This window comes from Trichoplax adhaerens, genomic scaffold (assembly GCF_000150275.1).
Source record: "Trichoplax adhaerens TRIADscaffold_15 genomic scaffold, whole genome shotgun sequence".
In the NCBI taxonomy this organism is placed as follows: Eukaryota; Metazoa; Placozoa; class Uniplacotomia; order Trichoplacea; family Trichoplacidae; genus Trichoplax; species Trichoplax adhaerens.
In genome coordinates this window covers 1,333,366-1,351,221 of record NW_002060957.1, presented here as the reverse complement: position 1 = coordinate 1,351,221, position 17,856 = coordinate 1,333,366, and the positions used below count along the sequence as shown (strand labels likewise).

The following is a 17,856-nucleotide window of genomic DNA, read 5'->3' as shown; positions in this document are numbered from 1 at the left end:
TGTATTTAAAGTTACCGCCAATTTGCAAAATCAATTATTTTGCAGAATACATGAATTCTATATATATTGTATTATTAAAAACCATATCAAATGTCCTATACATACTGCTATCGTTATTATTTGATCTACACTCATCAGTAGATTAATAGCTTGGTAACACTTAATCTTATATCTAAAAAAATCGATAATTGTGATTCGATATTATGTAAAAGCTAGACAACCAGTGTACGCTAATACGTTCAAAATACTTACTCGTACTTAACACGATAAGATATGCTAACATCGAAATACCTTGGATCAATTAATCAACATTGCACATCATAAGCTATTAGTACTTACTTCCATTTAAATTATAGGACTTAAACAGCATTTCCAATATACTCTGAGGATATTTAAGAAACGTAATAATCTAGTATGCGTCAATATAATCACTCGAATACAGAATAACGTGGTTTCGAGATATCTTTCCTTCCATTCTGTAAACAAGACGTACCTTATGACCGCTTGCAACTGAAGTAATGTGCAACATCTCTAAATGCAACTGCATATTAAATTATAATGCTAGATATAATAGTCTCACTTAAGCAGTAAAGATAATAAATATCAGGCTATTTCTTCGTTTGATTTCTTGAATTTGTATATTTTGACTATATTTCTGTAAACAGTAGCTGTCAAAGCTACGAAGATGTAGACATGTATTTGTAATATAGTCAATTACGAAATTCCAAAATTCGTAGAAAATTAAAAGTATGTTCGATATATATGCAAAGATAATCCACTAACAGTTCTATTGTAGCCGAGTAAAACTACTAGAACAAGTTTTAGATTCAACTACGCAACAATCTAACGCTGCTTGTTTATATGCTCTTCGTATCGGTTGCTGTCTCAATCCGCACCGCGACATTCTGCCTTATTTAGCAACTATTTAGATTATTACTACTAACAACATTTTACAGAGGATCACTTATAATCCAATTTGATAATTGCTGCTATGTCTATGTAAACATGATTTTTGCCTACCAAAGTGCCATGAACAAAATATTTCGTATTATACGGGCTAAATATTTATTTTTGCCTCTAGCGGCAATATTGACTCCACACCTTCCTATGCGTATATAGTCATTCGTATTCTAATGTAAAATCTTAAATTACAGCCTATAGCTATGAGTTACTAAGTAAAGCTTATGATAAATGTGGAAGGTTTAACTACTGTACGCTATAATAAACATGGCTAATTGTTTACAATCTAATACTAACTTACGTTGCAACTTGTAAATATTACGTTATGATTATGAACGGCGTACGTATGTAAGCCACGATTTTTCGTTAAATCAAGAGCATAGTAGTACGTAGCTAGTTTTACAATAAATTTAACTATTTGTTTCATTTCCTATCTTCAATGCTAATTGAGAGCAGTAACAACTTTCAACATGGTTGCTAGTACAATTCTAGATAGTAATACAAAACACAATTCAAGTTCTGTTTTAAAGTAATGCACTAATGTAATTCTTAATTCCTGAGTAATACATTATATAAAAATATTTGATCTTGCGTTATAAATAAGTTGAATCACATTGCTGATATAGTCGATTGTTCACTTAATTTTAACTATTTTTTAATCTTTATTATGAAGGAAAGAAATAAGAATTCTTCCCTTACAGGTAGTTGTAATGATGTCAGCTAATTGCGGTCGTACAGTATATGGCTGATAGGATAAACGGCACAATTTTACTGTTTCTAGTATAAGACTGGGATTCGCCAGTTAAGGCTGTATCTGATAGTCAAATATAGGATTATGTAAGTAATAACAAGAAATTATTACACGTTCATTGCAATGGTCTATTGATAAACGATATTTTTTAGATTGAATGCAGAGTTGCCCTACAACTGTTTGTCTCATATATTTGCTCAATTTTCATGGCTTAAATTTCTAGTTGAAGAATTGCGAATCAAAGCGATAAAAAACACTTTTTACTACAGTTTATACTTGATCCTGAACGATTTGCTACATTTAATAGCCATAGAATTGACTTGCCGTATTTAAATGCAAGAATAATTTAGGTAGCAATGCTGCCGGATTGCCATGACCAATATTAAATGGTATGCTTATACTCATCCACTTCTAAAAATAGAAATTTTTAGACGTTATGGTTGTCATAATGTAAAACTAATCATGACTGTAGTTTAAGTTATGAGATGCGCAGTATCATTACTACCGCAGAATATTGACTCCATTTCATAGGCAAGAGTCAATGCACAACTATTGCAAGAATCACTTTGTTCAGAAATTGTTCCATTGCTAAGTAAATGGGTTAGTATGCGTGCCAGAGTTGTAGTTGTAAGAAACTTAAAGTCAGGAGTAAAAGTATTTTATTTCATATGAGAATGTAATAACATTTAAAAATCAATCGAATTATTAAGACATTGAAATTAATTTATTGATTTAAAAATGCAAAGCAAGTGAATCCTTGCTAAATAAATTTTATTTTATGTATACTATCATTGTCTAAATGGTCTGATGATAGCGGTAGTGATTTCATAGTCATCGAAGAAAGTTTATCGCGAGCATTGATTTTGTAACGATATACTTCCGTTTCATATCAGGCTGTGAATCTATGATATGATAGTGTCGCCATTAAGATTAGTAGTAAAATCGTAGAACAGCGCTTAAACCACTACATTAGTTCATTAGAGGCTGAGGTATTGCAACTTGTAAATTAAATACCAAAATCTAAGATTTGTAGCTTTCTGCGTTTAGAAAGTATTCCAATTTTGTACTCAACTTTTCAGCTATAGTACCATAGTTTGCCCTGCAAAATGTCATACTGCTTAGAATGTAATCATAGTAGAAAAGAAAGCTTAAATTAACCAAGTCATTATCGTCATCCATGAAGTAATTGACGTGGCACTGATTTTCTAACATAAAATTCACAGTTTACTGTGGACTTCCGAAAATTTAATTTAATTTTTACCCAGTAGCAATACAATCGTGGCAAGGTAATACATGCATTTGTAATAGATAGTCGATTAAATCATCCCTAACCATGTAATTAATTAAGGACTCATAACTTATTATGAAAGCAGAATCGGTATCTATAAAATTCTGCTCGCTTGTCTTGACACGATGTTTCATTGCTCTTGCAAATTTATTATGTATACAAATTGCAATTGACAGAAAAGTAAACTTAATTAACTATGCTTACCTATGATTGTAATAAATAATAAAATGATAAATGTTGATTTATGATTAAGTTTATTATCTTTATCCATAAATTCGTTTAAAACGAGGAAATTGTCAGCTTATGAGAGATTTCCAACAGTATCAACTACAACACTTATTGGTGAGAGAGCTAGAAGCCAGGAATTTTTAGAAAAAGCATCAGTAATCCGTAACGGCATCAACCCTTATAACCTTGAACTAAATTCTATTAACCTAAACATGGTCAAAGAATCTAAAGGCAAGAAGTCTCTAGCCAATGGATCGGAAACCACCGACAACTCCAACTCATGTAAAACTGAACCGAATTATATGCGCCTGAGTGAGATGAGACAATGTAAAAGTCAGGAATTGTTAGCCAAGGTATCAGCAGCGATCACTGCTATTGCAAGCCTGGACTGAACTATATCCAGCAGCTAATTCTGAGACATAAAATCATGCATTCATAACGTAAATTATTAAGGAAGATAAAAAAAATTGAAAATATGACATTGGCACTGAATGATCATCCGAGTAATACCTGAAATAAGTCATTGCATTTGACTAGACTCTACAAGTGCTAGCCTACATAATATGAATATTATTGTATCACTACAGTTGATTCCAGTCGACATTTCCTATCTAAACGGCACAAATAATCCATATCTAAATAATGTGTATGATTCATTGGCTAATTCCGTGGATAATCCGCTTCCGAAAGATGTCGATCACTCATATGCTAACAGCAAAGATAATCCGTTTTCGAAATATACAGATCATTTATACACTAACAGTATAAATAATCCGCTTCCGAAAGATGCAGATCATTCCTATCTAAACAGCATAAATAATCCATCCAATTCCATGAATAATCCACTTTCGAAATAAGTAATTCGTTCGTATATTAATGGCCTAAATAATTCACTTCCGACCGATGCTAATCATTCATAGATTAACAACATGGATATCCTGCTTCCGAAAGATGCAGATCGCTCATACTCTAATAGTATAGATCATCCAGTTACGAAAAATGTAGATCATTCAGATGCTAATAGCGTAGCTAATCCGCTTTAGACTGATATATATAGTCCATAGTTAAATTATATAGATCCGAACTTATAGTGGTATTGTATCTACCGACTATGGCTATCGATAACATTTAGGCAGTTTCATATTCAAGATGAGCTTTCAGAAAGATTAACCTGATACTATGTCAGTTAAAACGTTACTTGTCTAATTATATTTATAGTAGCGTTCGATGTGATTGCATAACAGAATTAGCATCATGATAAGCGTTCTTTATTAAACAAGGTATAAATGAATAGTATTTAAAATGTCATGAACTTTAGTCAAGAACATATTAACCTAACGACTTGGTTTGAATCAAGTTGTAAAGCATACATTCGCAGCGGTGGTATGTTAATAATAAAATTATAAATATCGATACTACTATTTCTAAAACAAGTTTCTTTTACTAGATTATAAATAGTATTATTAAAAAATTTCTAGATCACTTCTAATACGTTCGAGGTCTATTTAAATATTAATTAAAAATGTGTATTGCAGTTACTAATAATTAATTTATATCCAAAAAAATTAGCTTAGTATGTAATAACTAATCGCAAGTAAAGATTGTAATTGCCTATTACCACAGACGGAACTTTATTACACATTGAATTCATGCGCGTTACTTCTACTGTATAGTATATTGTATGCTTTCTAGGCTTGATAAGGATAATTGGATTATAATTACTGATGGTTTCGCCCCTGATATTTCTATTCAATGAATAATATCTATAATTTTGTTGCTAGAAAAAACAGCGCATCCTAAATTGCTGCTAAAATTCTTACTTTAGCAACCTTTAGTAACTAAGGGTTAGGCTTCAAGATAAATATTTGAGTTCATTTTCATAATTTAATAACATTATACGTCTATATGTCTCGGCTAAAGCCTGAATCCCGGCTATAATGTAATTATACATAATAGCCGGATCGAGCTTTAGACGTGATATATATAGTAGTTTTTGCATTATGACTACAATTCAATTATAAAGTGTGTAGCCTAGAAAACATACCGCTGATAGCATAATTTTACTAACTAATCCTTTATAATTTGTATCGCGTTTATAATATCGAAAATTATAAATGTTTTCAATAAAGAAATGCTCGTATAAGAGATATTTGCTGTCTTATGAGAATTTTCAATTAGTGGAAAATAAATCTGAGCAGTACTTCGGTATTATTTAATATCGTTTATTATTATCAATTTATAAATATACGAATTTGCGAAAATATGGCTGCAGTAGCAGCAGTGAAACAATTGCATACATGCACTTTATAAATTACCAAATCAGGCCGAAAATTGAAGTCATCGGTTAAAATCTCACGCCAAATATCAACATTATCCAGCTATTGATGCTAACAAAGAATGATTCAAAACATACACTTTGCTGGCTACTTACATTTTTACAATTATCATAGCAATTAATAGCAAAATTTAATTTATTTGCTTAATTTCAGTATTTCGTTACTTGAGGGAAAATGAACACGTTGAACAATTTTAATGAAATAAATGCGATGCGAAGAAGAAAATTATAAATATAATCCTTGTATTTCATTAAAAATTTCATATTTGATAGACTGTTTCAAGAGATCAATGACGTACGCAGATTATTAAGTATCAATTACAAATTATTTTGAGTGTAGGATCAGAAAATAGATTTTACCTTTACAAGAATGCCTTGATGCATAATATTAAAGTATTAAATTCTAAAATGTGAAATGTACTGTATAATGAAATAAATTATACATGATGATTGACGAAGCTAAAACATGCTAATCGAAAGCAATCATGATCAATTTAGGTAGATTATAGCCAAGCATATGATCACAAAATTGAAAATATCATCTTTCTTTAAATTCATACAGATCTGGTAATATAATTATTTATGATAAAGCTAATATTATCTAATCAAATATTCTTTAACATAAAATTTACACTCTTGACTATTTCAGTTCTCCATTTTGTGTTTAGAAGTAACTTAATCATTTCTTACACAATAGTTTCTTTAGCTTTCTTACGGCGAGCAAATAGATCGGCTTGTGTTTCAGCTATTATAATTTATGGAAAGAAAAATTACAGACTTAGGCAAGTTGGCTTACAGATTAATTTGAAGAGTTTTGATCAATTGATAAAATCAATTGGCGGTAATACTGACTCTACAAAATTAAATTATAACTTACCGATTCTTTTGACAACATCTCCTTTGTTCATAGCACCTAGAGCCTTAGTTAATTGGTTTAGGTTAGCTTTAGGTTCATTACTCTCTTTCCAAATCTTTAGGAGGACTCTGACTTTATCGCTCTTCGTCTTAAGTTTACGACCGGCTTCACTAAGCCTAACCGCATTATCTAATTTAGCTGCTAACTTGTCCAAGTCAATATTTTGGGAGGCAATAAATTCCAAATGGGACTTTAAATCTTCACCTGCAACTTCTGCAAGGAAAAATTATTAAAGAATTTAATTTATAAATTTGATCTATAATCATCTGCAGAAAACGTCCCATTAATATATCATATGTATATCCGATTAACTACGAGATCACGACAAACCTTCGACTTCAGGCGGTGGAGATTGTATTAATTCCAGCGAAGTAGTAACCTCTTGAGGCTAAAAAAATTGAAATATATTAGAGCTATACCAGTACTTTTCCTAGTATGAAAGTTTAAAAATTTTTAAGAAATGGCAATCTGTTGAGTTCTACTGGTCGACCTTACCATGATCAGATTACATTCGTGAACAGTACGTTCCTCGCTGACTTGGGAAAGACATAATTTTCCCAAGTTACCATTATTAGATGCTGGATCTTTTAGACGGCATTTAATGTCAAATGCAAAGTAATTTCTGTTATTCCAATCGAAAGCAGTATAAACTGGAAAATCTTCTATTAGCCCACAAGCTGAAGATATAGGTACAAAGTGAAGGCGATAAGATCCATTGCGAACGACGAAATCATCTAATCCTGTTGCCTCTAATGGTATGAAATTGGGATTATTTTCAATAGCATCCAAAATACTAATATGTCCCAGCCCAGTTTTAGCGATAATCAACTTCATGATAGACCGAGTGGACCCTTTTCTTGGCAAAGAGACATAACTCCATAATCGTATGTGTTGCTGAAAACTTGGAAATGTATACTGCGATATTTGTTGCATTGTAGATAAAACATCGTCCAAGACAAATGTTACATCAGCAAAGTAATGCATATTAAAACTAATACATGGGCACGAATGATCATTAACAAAGTAGGTAAATTTAGAATCCAGTAATTCCCATTCACTATCAGGCTCATGGCGTCGATGCAAAATTTGTACAGGTAATTCATTAATTTTCTTGACTGACAAATATAGGCAAATTTCTTCAGCAAGAGGCACGGGAATTTGCAATGAAAAAGGGAATCGTGTTGACTGTTGCCCAGTAATATCATCGCATTTTATTCGAACTATAGGAGCCATTTGAATACATCCGCTATTCAGGCCTTTATTATAAGGTGGATCGGCATAAAATACAGATATAGTAGCACTGGTATCAATCTGAAAGCAAGATGGTGTTATTGTAAGTTGGACACCTGGAGCTTCTTTTAACTTGAAGCAATTAGTTTTATTAGCTAAAATAGTAATCGACTTTTGTGGGTATCCAGTTGCAGCTATAGTCATCATCGTTTTTTATCAGCGTCGGTAGAATAAAGAAAGAATCGAAAAGGTAAAAATATTAGCAATAAAAAATGAAATTCTCTGCATTAAAACCTACAAATTAAAACAGTACTCTACCTGGCTTCATTATTGGAAAAATTGTACACCGGAGATCCGATACACTGCGATCCCTCTTTACATTAGGTGCAGGATCATAGTAGAATTTAGCTGCAGCAACATTATTAACATTAGGTTGGCTATAAACTCGCCTAGGGTCTGTAGTGGATGTGGAAGTGGTCTTAGCGATGGAAAGATTATCTCCATTCTCATTCATTTTCGTTGTTGCATTATTGTCTTGAGCGGCTTCGCTTATATCTGCCGTAGCTTCAATACTTGATCTGATATCTTCTTCATAAAAACCTACTAATGCATCTTCAGCTACTTCTGCGTTGGCTATATCATCACTTCTAGAGGTGTTTATCGGTGAGGAATGATTCTGGCCATGATTTTTCTCCGGGATTGTGCCAACGGCTTCTGTTTCATTTATCTCAACATTTGGCTCATTTGTTATAGTAATCTCCTCCTCCACTACTTCAGCTTCTTTTATAACTGATTCTAAGATTAATAGGGGATCATCAGATAGGTGTAATTTATTTAAAGCAGAATTTTCTGGATCGCTTTCGTTTATTGTAGAGCTGTCCGCTGTATTGGTAGTATGTGTCAAGTCTTGAGCTGCTAATTGAAGATTTGGATTGCTCTCATTAGTTATCCCTGGGCTGTCTTGAATCACATCAGAGTCATTAAAGTAATCGCTATCTTGCTGAACTGGGCTTAAACTTAAGGCACTTTTTTCTTGGATATCATCAGCTGTGGATAATTTTATTTCTTCGCCAATTTCAACACCACTAACACCTCCTACAGACCGCAAAACATGGTTGGAAACTTGGCTGTCCTCGTAAGATACATTCGCTTGTTCCATGGATGAATCACGATCTGAAGAATGAATTAAAACGATAATATCCTTTATACGCTTACTGCAGATAATATCTAATGTAAGGTTTTGAATTTAGTTTAATAACGCCGTCAATTAGGCGAATATAAAGTATCACAATAATCATAATGTACTTTATGGCTACGGTAACTTTAAAAGATAATGTTAGTATATTAAATCGAAATAATCTGATAGGTGAGACTAAGTTTTGTTTAAAGCAAAATCTGTTTCTAAAACTAGCAAATGAACATGGCTATTAGATTAAATACAAAATAAAAATTAGATTTAAAGAATAAATTTTACAGACCTCGATCTACATCAATATCATCAGCAAATTTAGTATCGTAGCCTTCATCTTCGTCACTTCTATAATTTACTATGGTTAAAATAATTTTGTTATGATTGTTAACAATTCATCCTTTAACATTAGCAATAACTCTTTTAGTACCAATCATTACATTATTAGAGTACAACTGATCACTGGTCTAACGAAAGTGAATATTTTATGGGAATTCTCTGCTGTAAGTATACTGTACTGTAAGTCACAATTATTGCAAGATTAGATTTAAATGTTAAGTTTACCATAATACTATATATCGTACATTATGCATATAACCGAAATTCTCGATATAGTAAGCCAAAATTATTGCAAAACTAGCTTTAAATGATTAATCTACCGTAATAATTTATATGTCATACGTTATAACCAGAATTGTCTAAAGAAAGTCATCATTATTACAAAATTACATTTAAACGTTTAGTCCATCATAATACTATATATACCGTATATCATATCCGAAACTCTCCACAGTAGGTCATAATTATTGCTTGATTAGCTTTAAATAGTTAGTTCGCCATAAAAATATATTCTAAACGGAACTCTCTACAGTAGGCCACATTTATTGCAAGCTTAAGTAATTTTGTGAATCTGCGATAAGTAATTAATTTTAATCATGTAAGGCTTATTCAAACCTGCACTTGAATGGCGAAAATTTTCTACTGTAATGAACATAAACTCGGGAATTGTTACTCATTCTGTGATATGCAATATGTAAATATGCTAATTGATTTAATTATCCTGCCGTAAACTATTCGTAAAATGTTACTTATACGAATGCTAGGTAGCAAGATCTGATAAAAAAAACCCGACTACGATCATGTTGAAAATAATCAGTATTAAAAGTAAACATTTAAATACTCTGCTGTTGGTTTCCGGTAAGTCAAGATAATATGTATAGGGCATAAATCAATGATGAGTATGGAGGGGGGAATAAAACACCAAGGTAGTATGCATGAGGCATGAATCAACAACGAGTATAGAGGCGAAAATAAAATGATTTACAACCGAAATTTTTGAAAGTAACGAAAAATGTGGATGCACAAACACGAATAGAAGCACTTACGCGCCATTTTAAAAGTTTCAATCTTGGCCATAATATTCATCTCCAGTTGAGATAATGGATTGGTGATTGTCGTGTACATTTTAGTCATTTTTTCTTCTAACATCAAGCGTTGATGGGATAGTAATTCGCTATTTAATAAATGTTGCCGAAGTTGATCAGCATGATAAATTAAGTTTAAACTTTGGCCAACAGTCTGGTCATCGGATTCGATCCATTCATCATTACTTAGCTTATCAACAAAATAGACTAAAATTCGGCATAAGATTATATCTTGGACGTATATCCAATCGCCTAATGAATGTCCTAACTGAGTTGAAACAATTTCTAAGATATGATTGCGTATAGCCATTTGGATTAATTTATTCGTTTTATAGCTAGGTAAACTACCCTCTGGGCAGCCATGTAAAACATGATAATGATTTAAGCCACAGATGGCATTGTTATAATCTTCTCTTTTTGTGTTGGGATCTTGTAGTTGGCAAAATTCGAATAATAAGTTATCTGTTAACTGGTCTACTTGAATATAAGCAATTAGCATAAACATGGATTGAATAGAGGGATTATTAGTAACTAATTGAGAAAAGGTAGAGGACCATGTTGTCAACGGCGTCAGTTGTTGGCTTAATTTAATTTGTCCAGAGTCGACTTGCTGATATTTTTTATAATATGCAGATGAGTAACTATCTTGAGCAATATCATTTTCTTCTGCCATTAATCGTGCATGATATCCACTTAGTGAAATACCAGTACGTTGAATATAAGCGACAGCTTGCGACAAGGCTAAAGGTAAATCACAAATTCGATTGGCAACTAAATCAGCAGATTCTTTATCCTCTGAATTGGTTCGTTGTAGCAAATAATCAATGGATTCTTGGCGTTGGAATAAATCAATGTTAATCTTTTCCACATCGCCCCAGTTAGCATACCGAGATGTCAGCAGTACAAGACCGTGACCTTGTCTTTGAGGCATATAGCGTCGGACGATTTCTTCTTGGTCAGCATTATCATAAATCAGTAAAAAGCAATAGTGGCCAAGTATAAAATCCAAGGTAGCCTGGACAAGCTTATTGATCAGATCAATCCGTTGTTCATCACAAGTTTTTAATTGTGATGCAATAATAATATGATTATCGCCAACGGACTGTAGCAATTCAGAATTCTCCGTAAATTGATCTAGACAATCGCGAATGGAATCCAATTGGGGTTTTTTTTCTAAATGGAATCGTTGTTTATTTCTCAGGATTGCCTTGGCTAATTTTATGAAATCATGTTGCAAGGATAATTCTGTCTCGGCATGAAACCAATGTATGCAATTGTAATGGATTGTATGTGATCGAGCATAATGAAGAGCTAATGATGATTTCCCAACCCCAGCTAGACCAGACAAGACCATTGAATGATGACCTTGCACGTCCATCTCGTGATAGATTTGATTGAAGTAATGATGGCGTTGTATTAAAGTTTCTTTTGATGAAGGTAAATTGATGATGGTTGGTAGTTGAGTTAAAAGTGGAATGAATTCGAGTTCAGATAATTGAACTGCCATCCCTGAATATTTAGGGGATAACTCCAGTAGTGTTAGCTTGGCTAATAAATCATCGTGAACTATTTCTGCTAGTGGCTGCCGATGATACCATATTAAATAGTCGAGATAGGGATGACTCAACTGACTCATCATGTTGGCTAAATCGACTTTAATTTGGTCTTTAATTTTAATGGGTAATTTGATGGATTGAAATATTTTAATGGTATCGGTTATTCCTTTCTGTAGAATAATATTGGATTGGAAAGTGGATGATTTCCAACTTGTAGTCTTCTGAACAACATTCCAGATCGAGTAATACGGTTCCATGACAAAAACAGAGCCATCTAGGTAATAAATTTGACCACCAGAATAGGTAAATTCTCTTTGATTAAAACTGCAATAGCTGCAGCCGATAATTTTATTCATAATATCTAAATAGATATAATGGCTTACATAAGATAGATCGGTAGTTATCCAAGCTTTTAATTCCTGAACCAAAGCAATTAATCGTTGGCAATCATAAATCAAAACAGATTCAATAATATCAAAGCACTTATTGTATACATTATGTATTTTTTGGAAAAGACCCGTTGGATCTTGATTTAATATAGCATGCAAGAGTTGATATAGGATATCTAATTCAGCATAAATTGGATAGGGTGGAAGATTATCCGTCATTTTGTAACTTTCTGTCTCATTCCAGTCCTTAATTAATTTGAGCATTTTCTCTTTCAAATTTTCAACACAGCCAATTGTAGAGAGGATTCGTTGTTGATTTTCTTGGCCAATGATGTCATTCAAATTTGAAAAAATAACGTTCTCTCGAGCAAACTGAAGTAATGGATATAGCCATTCAAATCCAATCGTCTGATAATGATTTTGAACAATTTGAATGATTTTTGTGGCCACAGATAAAGGATCAATTATCTTATCGATGGTCGATTTACTATCTAATTGATAAACTAACTGTTTCGTTTTATCCAATAGATGTACATTCTTCATCGACTGTACAATTTCATCCAGTACACTATCGACATTAATGTTATCCGGTAATATTGCCATTTTTTGCAACAGTGAGCCAGTCTTCAATTCTACTCTAACTTTACCATTCAACGCGATTCTTCCCTTTCCCTTTTTCAATTAGCCTGAAGGAAGAGTATCATTCAAAAGATATTTTACAACGATTAAACTAACTTTTATCAAGTCGATAATGACAATGAAAGTCTAACCTACCAATTAAAAATTGCATCTATCCATTCTTTTTGCCAACATAGTACACTTGGACTTCCCACACTTGATTGAAGACAATAATTTAACGACTGTATATTTTAAATACAATATCAAAGTCCAATCTGAGGTTGCGTAATTAAACATAGAGCTCAGCAACTGCGTTAATGAAAACAAGACGAGAAAACATCAATAACATTCGATTGGTTCTTCACGTCAAGATAGGAGGCCATTAATATGGATGAATAGAAAATAGATTCTTCTTTTGTATTCTATTATCCCTTAAACGACGTGGATGCAGAATTGGATCAATAATTATACTTCTCCAATTCAATCTAACAGCTTATACAGTCATGACAGCAACATTTCCCTGCTTGGTTGCGAGTAAGGGTAATATCTTTGAACTGGATATGGCAACGGTCGTTGATTATTCGTGATTGTCATATCTCTATTACTCAAGGTAAACAGAAACATTGTGCACAGAAATTTAAATCATTCGATTTACTGTACTGTATTCAAATGGAAGGGATCATTTGGTGTCGAAGAAAAGGGTTGGCCATGCAACGTATAGTATTAGGATAGGGTGATGTGGCACGCGTTCTTGTTGCCACAACTCCTTTTAATCGCTTGTTTAGTTAGTAACACCTTCCATGGATAAAAGGAATTTTATATTCTATCGTCTGCAATTATTTTTATCTTTTGAAGCCTTACTGTAGTATTTATTTTATTTGCTGAATGATGAACTTGTAACGGCTGTACTGCTAAAGTCCAAGGGTTTATAATTTTAGCTGACGAAAGCGAGGCTTAAAATTAGGTTTAACTGAAGGCTTAGGGGTGAAGTTGTGATGGCACTTATACTGAAATCAAAGAGTTTATAGTTTTATCGTATAGAGGCGAGGATTAAAATTAGGGTCCATTAATTTAGCCCTAAGTGATGAAGTTATAATGGTAGTAAGATTGAAGTCGAAGTGTTTATAGTTTTATCTTACGGACGCAAAGATTAAAATTAAGGTCCTCTGACTTAGCGCTAAAGGCTGAACTTATCATGGTAGCAAGTTTGAAGTCAAAGAGTTTATAGTTTTATCTTACGGAGGCGAGGATTAGAATTATGGTCTTCTAACTACTGGTAAGCATGAAATGCTGAACTTATGATCGTAGCAAGTCTGAAGTCTGAGTTGATAGTTTGATCTTACGGAGGTGAGGATTAAAATTGGGGTTTACTAACTTTGTCATATAGGGTGAACTTACAATTCACGCTATTTATGGCAGTAAAACTAAAAGCCCAAGAGTTTATAGTTTTATCTTACGAAGAAGATTACAATTAGGGTCCACTGACTTAGTGTAAAGTTGAATGTAAACCTGCTATACTCGTACATGAAAGGTAACATTTCCTGCTCAGAAAATCGGATGACCATGTTCCAATATCCGATTATGATATATTAATAAAATCATAGTGTGATAGCTATAGGATCAATTGTTGACCGCAGCTTTTCTATTCTACTAATGGTGGTCTTTAGTTTGGGAGCATTCCTATCGATTAATGTCAATGACCACCGGGCTCTTATATGTACCTACCGTTCGTCAACATCCAAGGTGTAAAGTTCATTTTATATATCTTAACTACATTAATTCATAAGACACAATTTGAGAGTGTCTTTCAGTGCAAATTAATTATCAACCTTTGCTATCCTTTTCGGACTCATGACGGTCGTTTAAATGATTGGACACCCTGTCATGATAGCGTATTTCCCGGATAAAGTTCATTTCAACTTCTTAACGAGAGTAGATCTGCAATCTACTACAGTTTTGATCCAGTTACTTACTGATAGCATTGAGTCATTTTCGCAGTGACGATAGTATGGCCTCATTAAGATCAATCCTCTACCAAGAAGAAAACAATCATTTTAATTCAGGCTCTTAATCCGGGCAGAAATAAAATTTCCTTTTATTGTATGATTACTTTAGAATAACTAGAATTCGTTTCGGTATGTTAACATTTGTTATTGCAGTAATGTATGACATACGTAGAATGGGAGTAATAGATGATTAATACAAGTAATTCCACCATAACATACTTATAAACCTGATACAGTTCCATCCAGTGACTACCATATTAACATTATAGTTTATAACGACGTCATAACGTCTTTATAACGTCATAATTGACCGTAGATGTTTATTTAATAATTGATCAATCGTATGATCATACGATAGTATTCCACTCTGCTTGATGTAGTTTGCAGAAATGAATATTTATTCTGTTGATAGCAAGGCAAAAAAATACGAGTAAAATCATGAAAAGATGTTTAAAGACGTTACTGATACTAAAGGCAAAGGAATAGTTTATAGTTTGGTGCGGTAAAACTTTGAGGAAATGAATTTTCTTCCATATCACCTAGACACACAGATACGGAATAGTTGCTTTAAAATTCGAGATATAATCACTTAAAAATATCAACCGATATAAAGATATGGTGATAAGCCATTTCAATTTAAAATTTTCTCTCCTGTTTCAGGATTTAGCTAAAGATGTTGCATGCGTATATCTGAGCTAGTTATTAAGTATTAGCGATAGATTAACATAACTTCAGCTATTTGCTAAGAAGACATCAAGCAGAATTAGTGATCATTCATTTATTTATTTTCAAGAATGACATTTTGTCGTCAAGAATAGTTTTTGAAGGGCAACATTTACATCATCCATTTCTACCTTATCAATCACGAGATACCATCGATTCGTATTACATTGAATCACGTAGACGCTATACTAAAATCTCTCCGTTACATCAAAAATTCGATGTCTTGGTAACAATAAACGAGGCAGAAGTTATCTAGGTGTATGACTAACTGCATCGAGTGATCATTTGCTATCCGTATTTGTTTATTTATTTAGCTGTAGCGATGTTTCTACTTTGATACTATCAGCCAAATCAGCCTAATACACCGATAATGTTAAGCCAATCTGTAAATCAACATTTCTTCTCCCCATGGTTTTCGTAGACACAAAGCTAAATCACGATACTGAATTTTCTTCTCCCTAAAAGGATCTGAATGAATAAATCTTTCATTGATTTGGCTAATTATTATCTGTAAAACGTAAGTCAAAGAATTTCGACTACTATTTTAATTCTATCAACGAAATCAGTGAAACACATTGATAATCTTAAAACCAACCCGTAAATTAACATCATCTGCTCCCTATGGCTTGTTAGGCACAGGTCAAATCACAATGTTGATTTTTCTGCTACTAAAATGGAAGTAAATAAATAAATCTTTTGTTGAGTTGACTCATGACTATCTGTCAATACCATCAAAGTATCTATGTTTCCGTTACTTTATAAAATGGCGAGATTCGATGCTACAATCACTCAAAATTACATCATTATAATGGCCATTGCAAATAGGGCAAGAATTCTGCGCATCAACGTTGGGCGTAATTTAAAGTAATCACGGTTCATTGTTATATTACTTTAATTTAAGTCATATTACGTCTGCTGGATAATATATATATTAAGAAATTTAGTTTTAACCACGAGTTACTTCAGTCGGCTAGATAGACTTGGTAATCTTAAGCAGTCGAAGCAGGTTTATGCTTTACTTGTCATGATTGTAATATGATCATTAGATAGAGCTTGCATGAATAATTGAAATTTCAATATCATAATACACTATCAAATTGTACAGTTTTTCTATCCTTGATAGGATTTTCATATTTGAATTATATATAGACTTGAAATATGATCTATTTTATAGAACAAGACAGTTAAAGCAAGGATAATCAGGCGTAAATACCTTTATCCCACCTAGCTTAGAATTAGGAACTAGTTTCAGAATGGGCAGAAATTTAAAACTATAAGAGCACGGTAGCTTGCGGTAAGTCCTGGAAACAGAGAAAGTACCTACGCTTTCGCTTGAGTAGGATTTCAATTTCATAATAGTACTAGAAGTATTTCTAGGAATGCAAATTTTTTCTATTTGTTCTGTTAACCCAGCAAATGTGGAGTAGACTCCGTTTTTTGGCGCGTTAGAGTCGTAATCCCAGCTTGTAGATACAAAACTTTTTGACTAAAAATGATAAACGTACCGAAATGACAGCAACGATTAAGCTTGATATTTATTCCATTTTGCCATTTCTAAAATGATTGATAGAAAATTGATTTATTTATTTTTATATTTGTTACGTAGTCAAGCTAAAGACCAATAAAATAGAATATTTAGAAATTTTAAACTGCGCGTTGAAATTTCAGGCTCATCAACGGTCATAGTAATTTGCTACTATCACAGTTATACAAAAAATTCAGTATGATTATAATGTCAACTTACTACTTTCTACTACAGTTTCAGTGCAAAGAAATCAGCAGCTTTATTATAGGTCTGGTTAAGTCTTTTGAAATCGGTAGATGGTTGTAGAATTTCGCATACGTTATATACTACGATACAAGAAATAGAAGCAAATTTTGAATCAAGATTGATATGCTTGTTATCGTGTAATACCGTTTTCATTGCAAGCTGTTAAAGAAATATCCAATCTAAATCTCCATCATGACAAAATGGATATTTTGTCACTCCTTATAGATGACGAAAAGCTTAAGCAATGTCTGCTTAAGATATAGCTATAAGGTAAGTCAACCTGACTATTGATTTTAAAATTTCTTTAGACTAAAAGATGTTCACTAGATTAAACACATATTAGTTGCAATCAAAACGCGTGTTAAATTCTAAAATAATTATGCGGACTTGAGGCTTTTTTTAGCCACACATCAAGCATACAATGTACATATATGAGGTATTGTAGGTCCATTGAGATTGGCTAATTCCGTAG

At 32.7% G+C, this 17,856-nt stretch overlaps 2 protein-coding genes across 2 annotated transcripts; one reads left to right on the top strand and one right to left on the bottom strand.

The window, feature by feature from the left end:
* Positions 1-3,439: 3,439 nt before the first annotated feature.
* On the top strand, positions 3,440-4,084 carry TRIADDRAFT_60475 (uncharacterized protein; the record flags this gene model as incomplete). The annotated part of the gene is made up of 2 exons (XM_002116461.1): positions 3,440-3,580; positions 3,815-4,084. 2 exons carry the CDS (start codon positions 3,440-3,442, stop codon positions 4,082-4,084), a joined length of 411 nt encoding a protein of 136 aa, XP_002116497.1.
* Positions 4,085-6,248: 2,164 nt separating this feature from the next.
* TRIADDRAFT_60474 (uncharacterized protein) lies at positions 6,249-14,449 on the bottom strand (the record flags this gene model as incomplete). The annotated part of the gene is made up of 9 exons (XM_002116365.1): positions 6,249-6,307; positions 6,440-6,691; positions 6,809-6,866; positions 6,974-7,902; positions 8,027-8,935; positions 9,187-9,255; positions 10,283-12,834; positions 12,914-12,952; positions 14,394-14,449. The coding sequence occupies 9 exons, from the start codon at positions 14,447-14,449 to the stop codon at positions 6,249-6,251; spliced, it is 4,923 nt and encodes a 1,640-aa protein (XP_002116401.1).
* Positions 14,450-17,856: the final 3,407 nt, after the last annotated feature.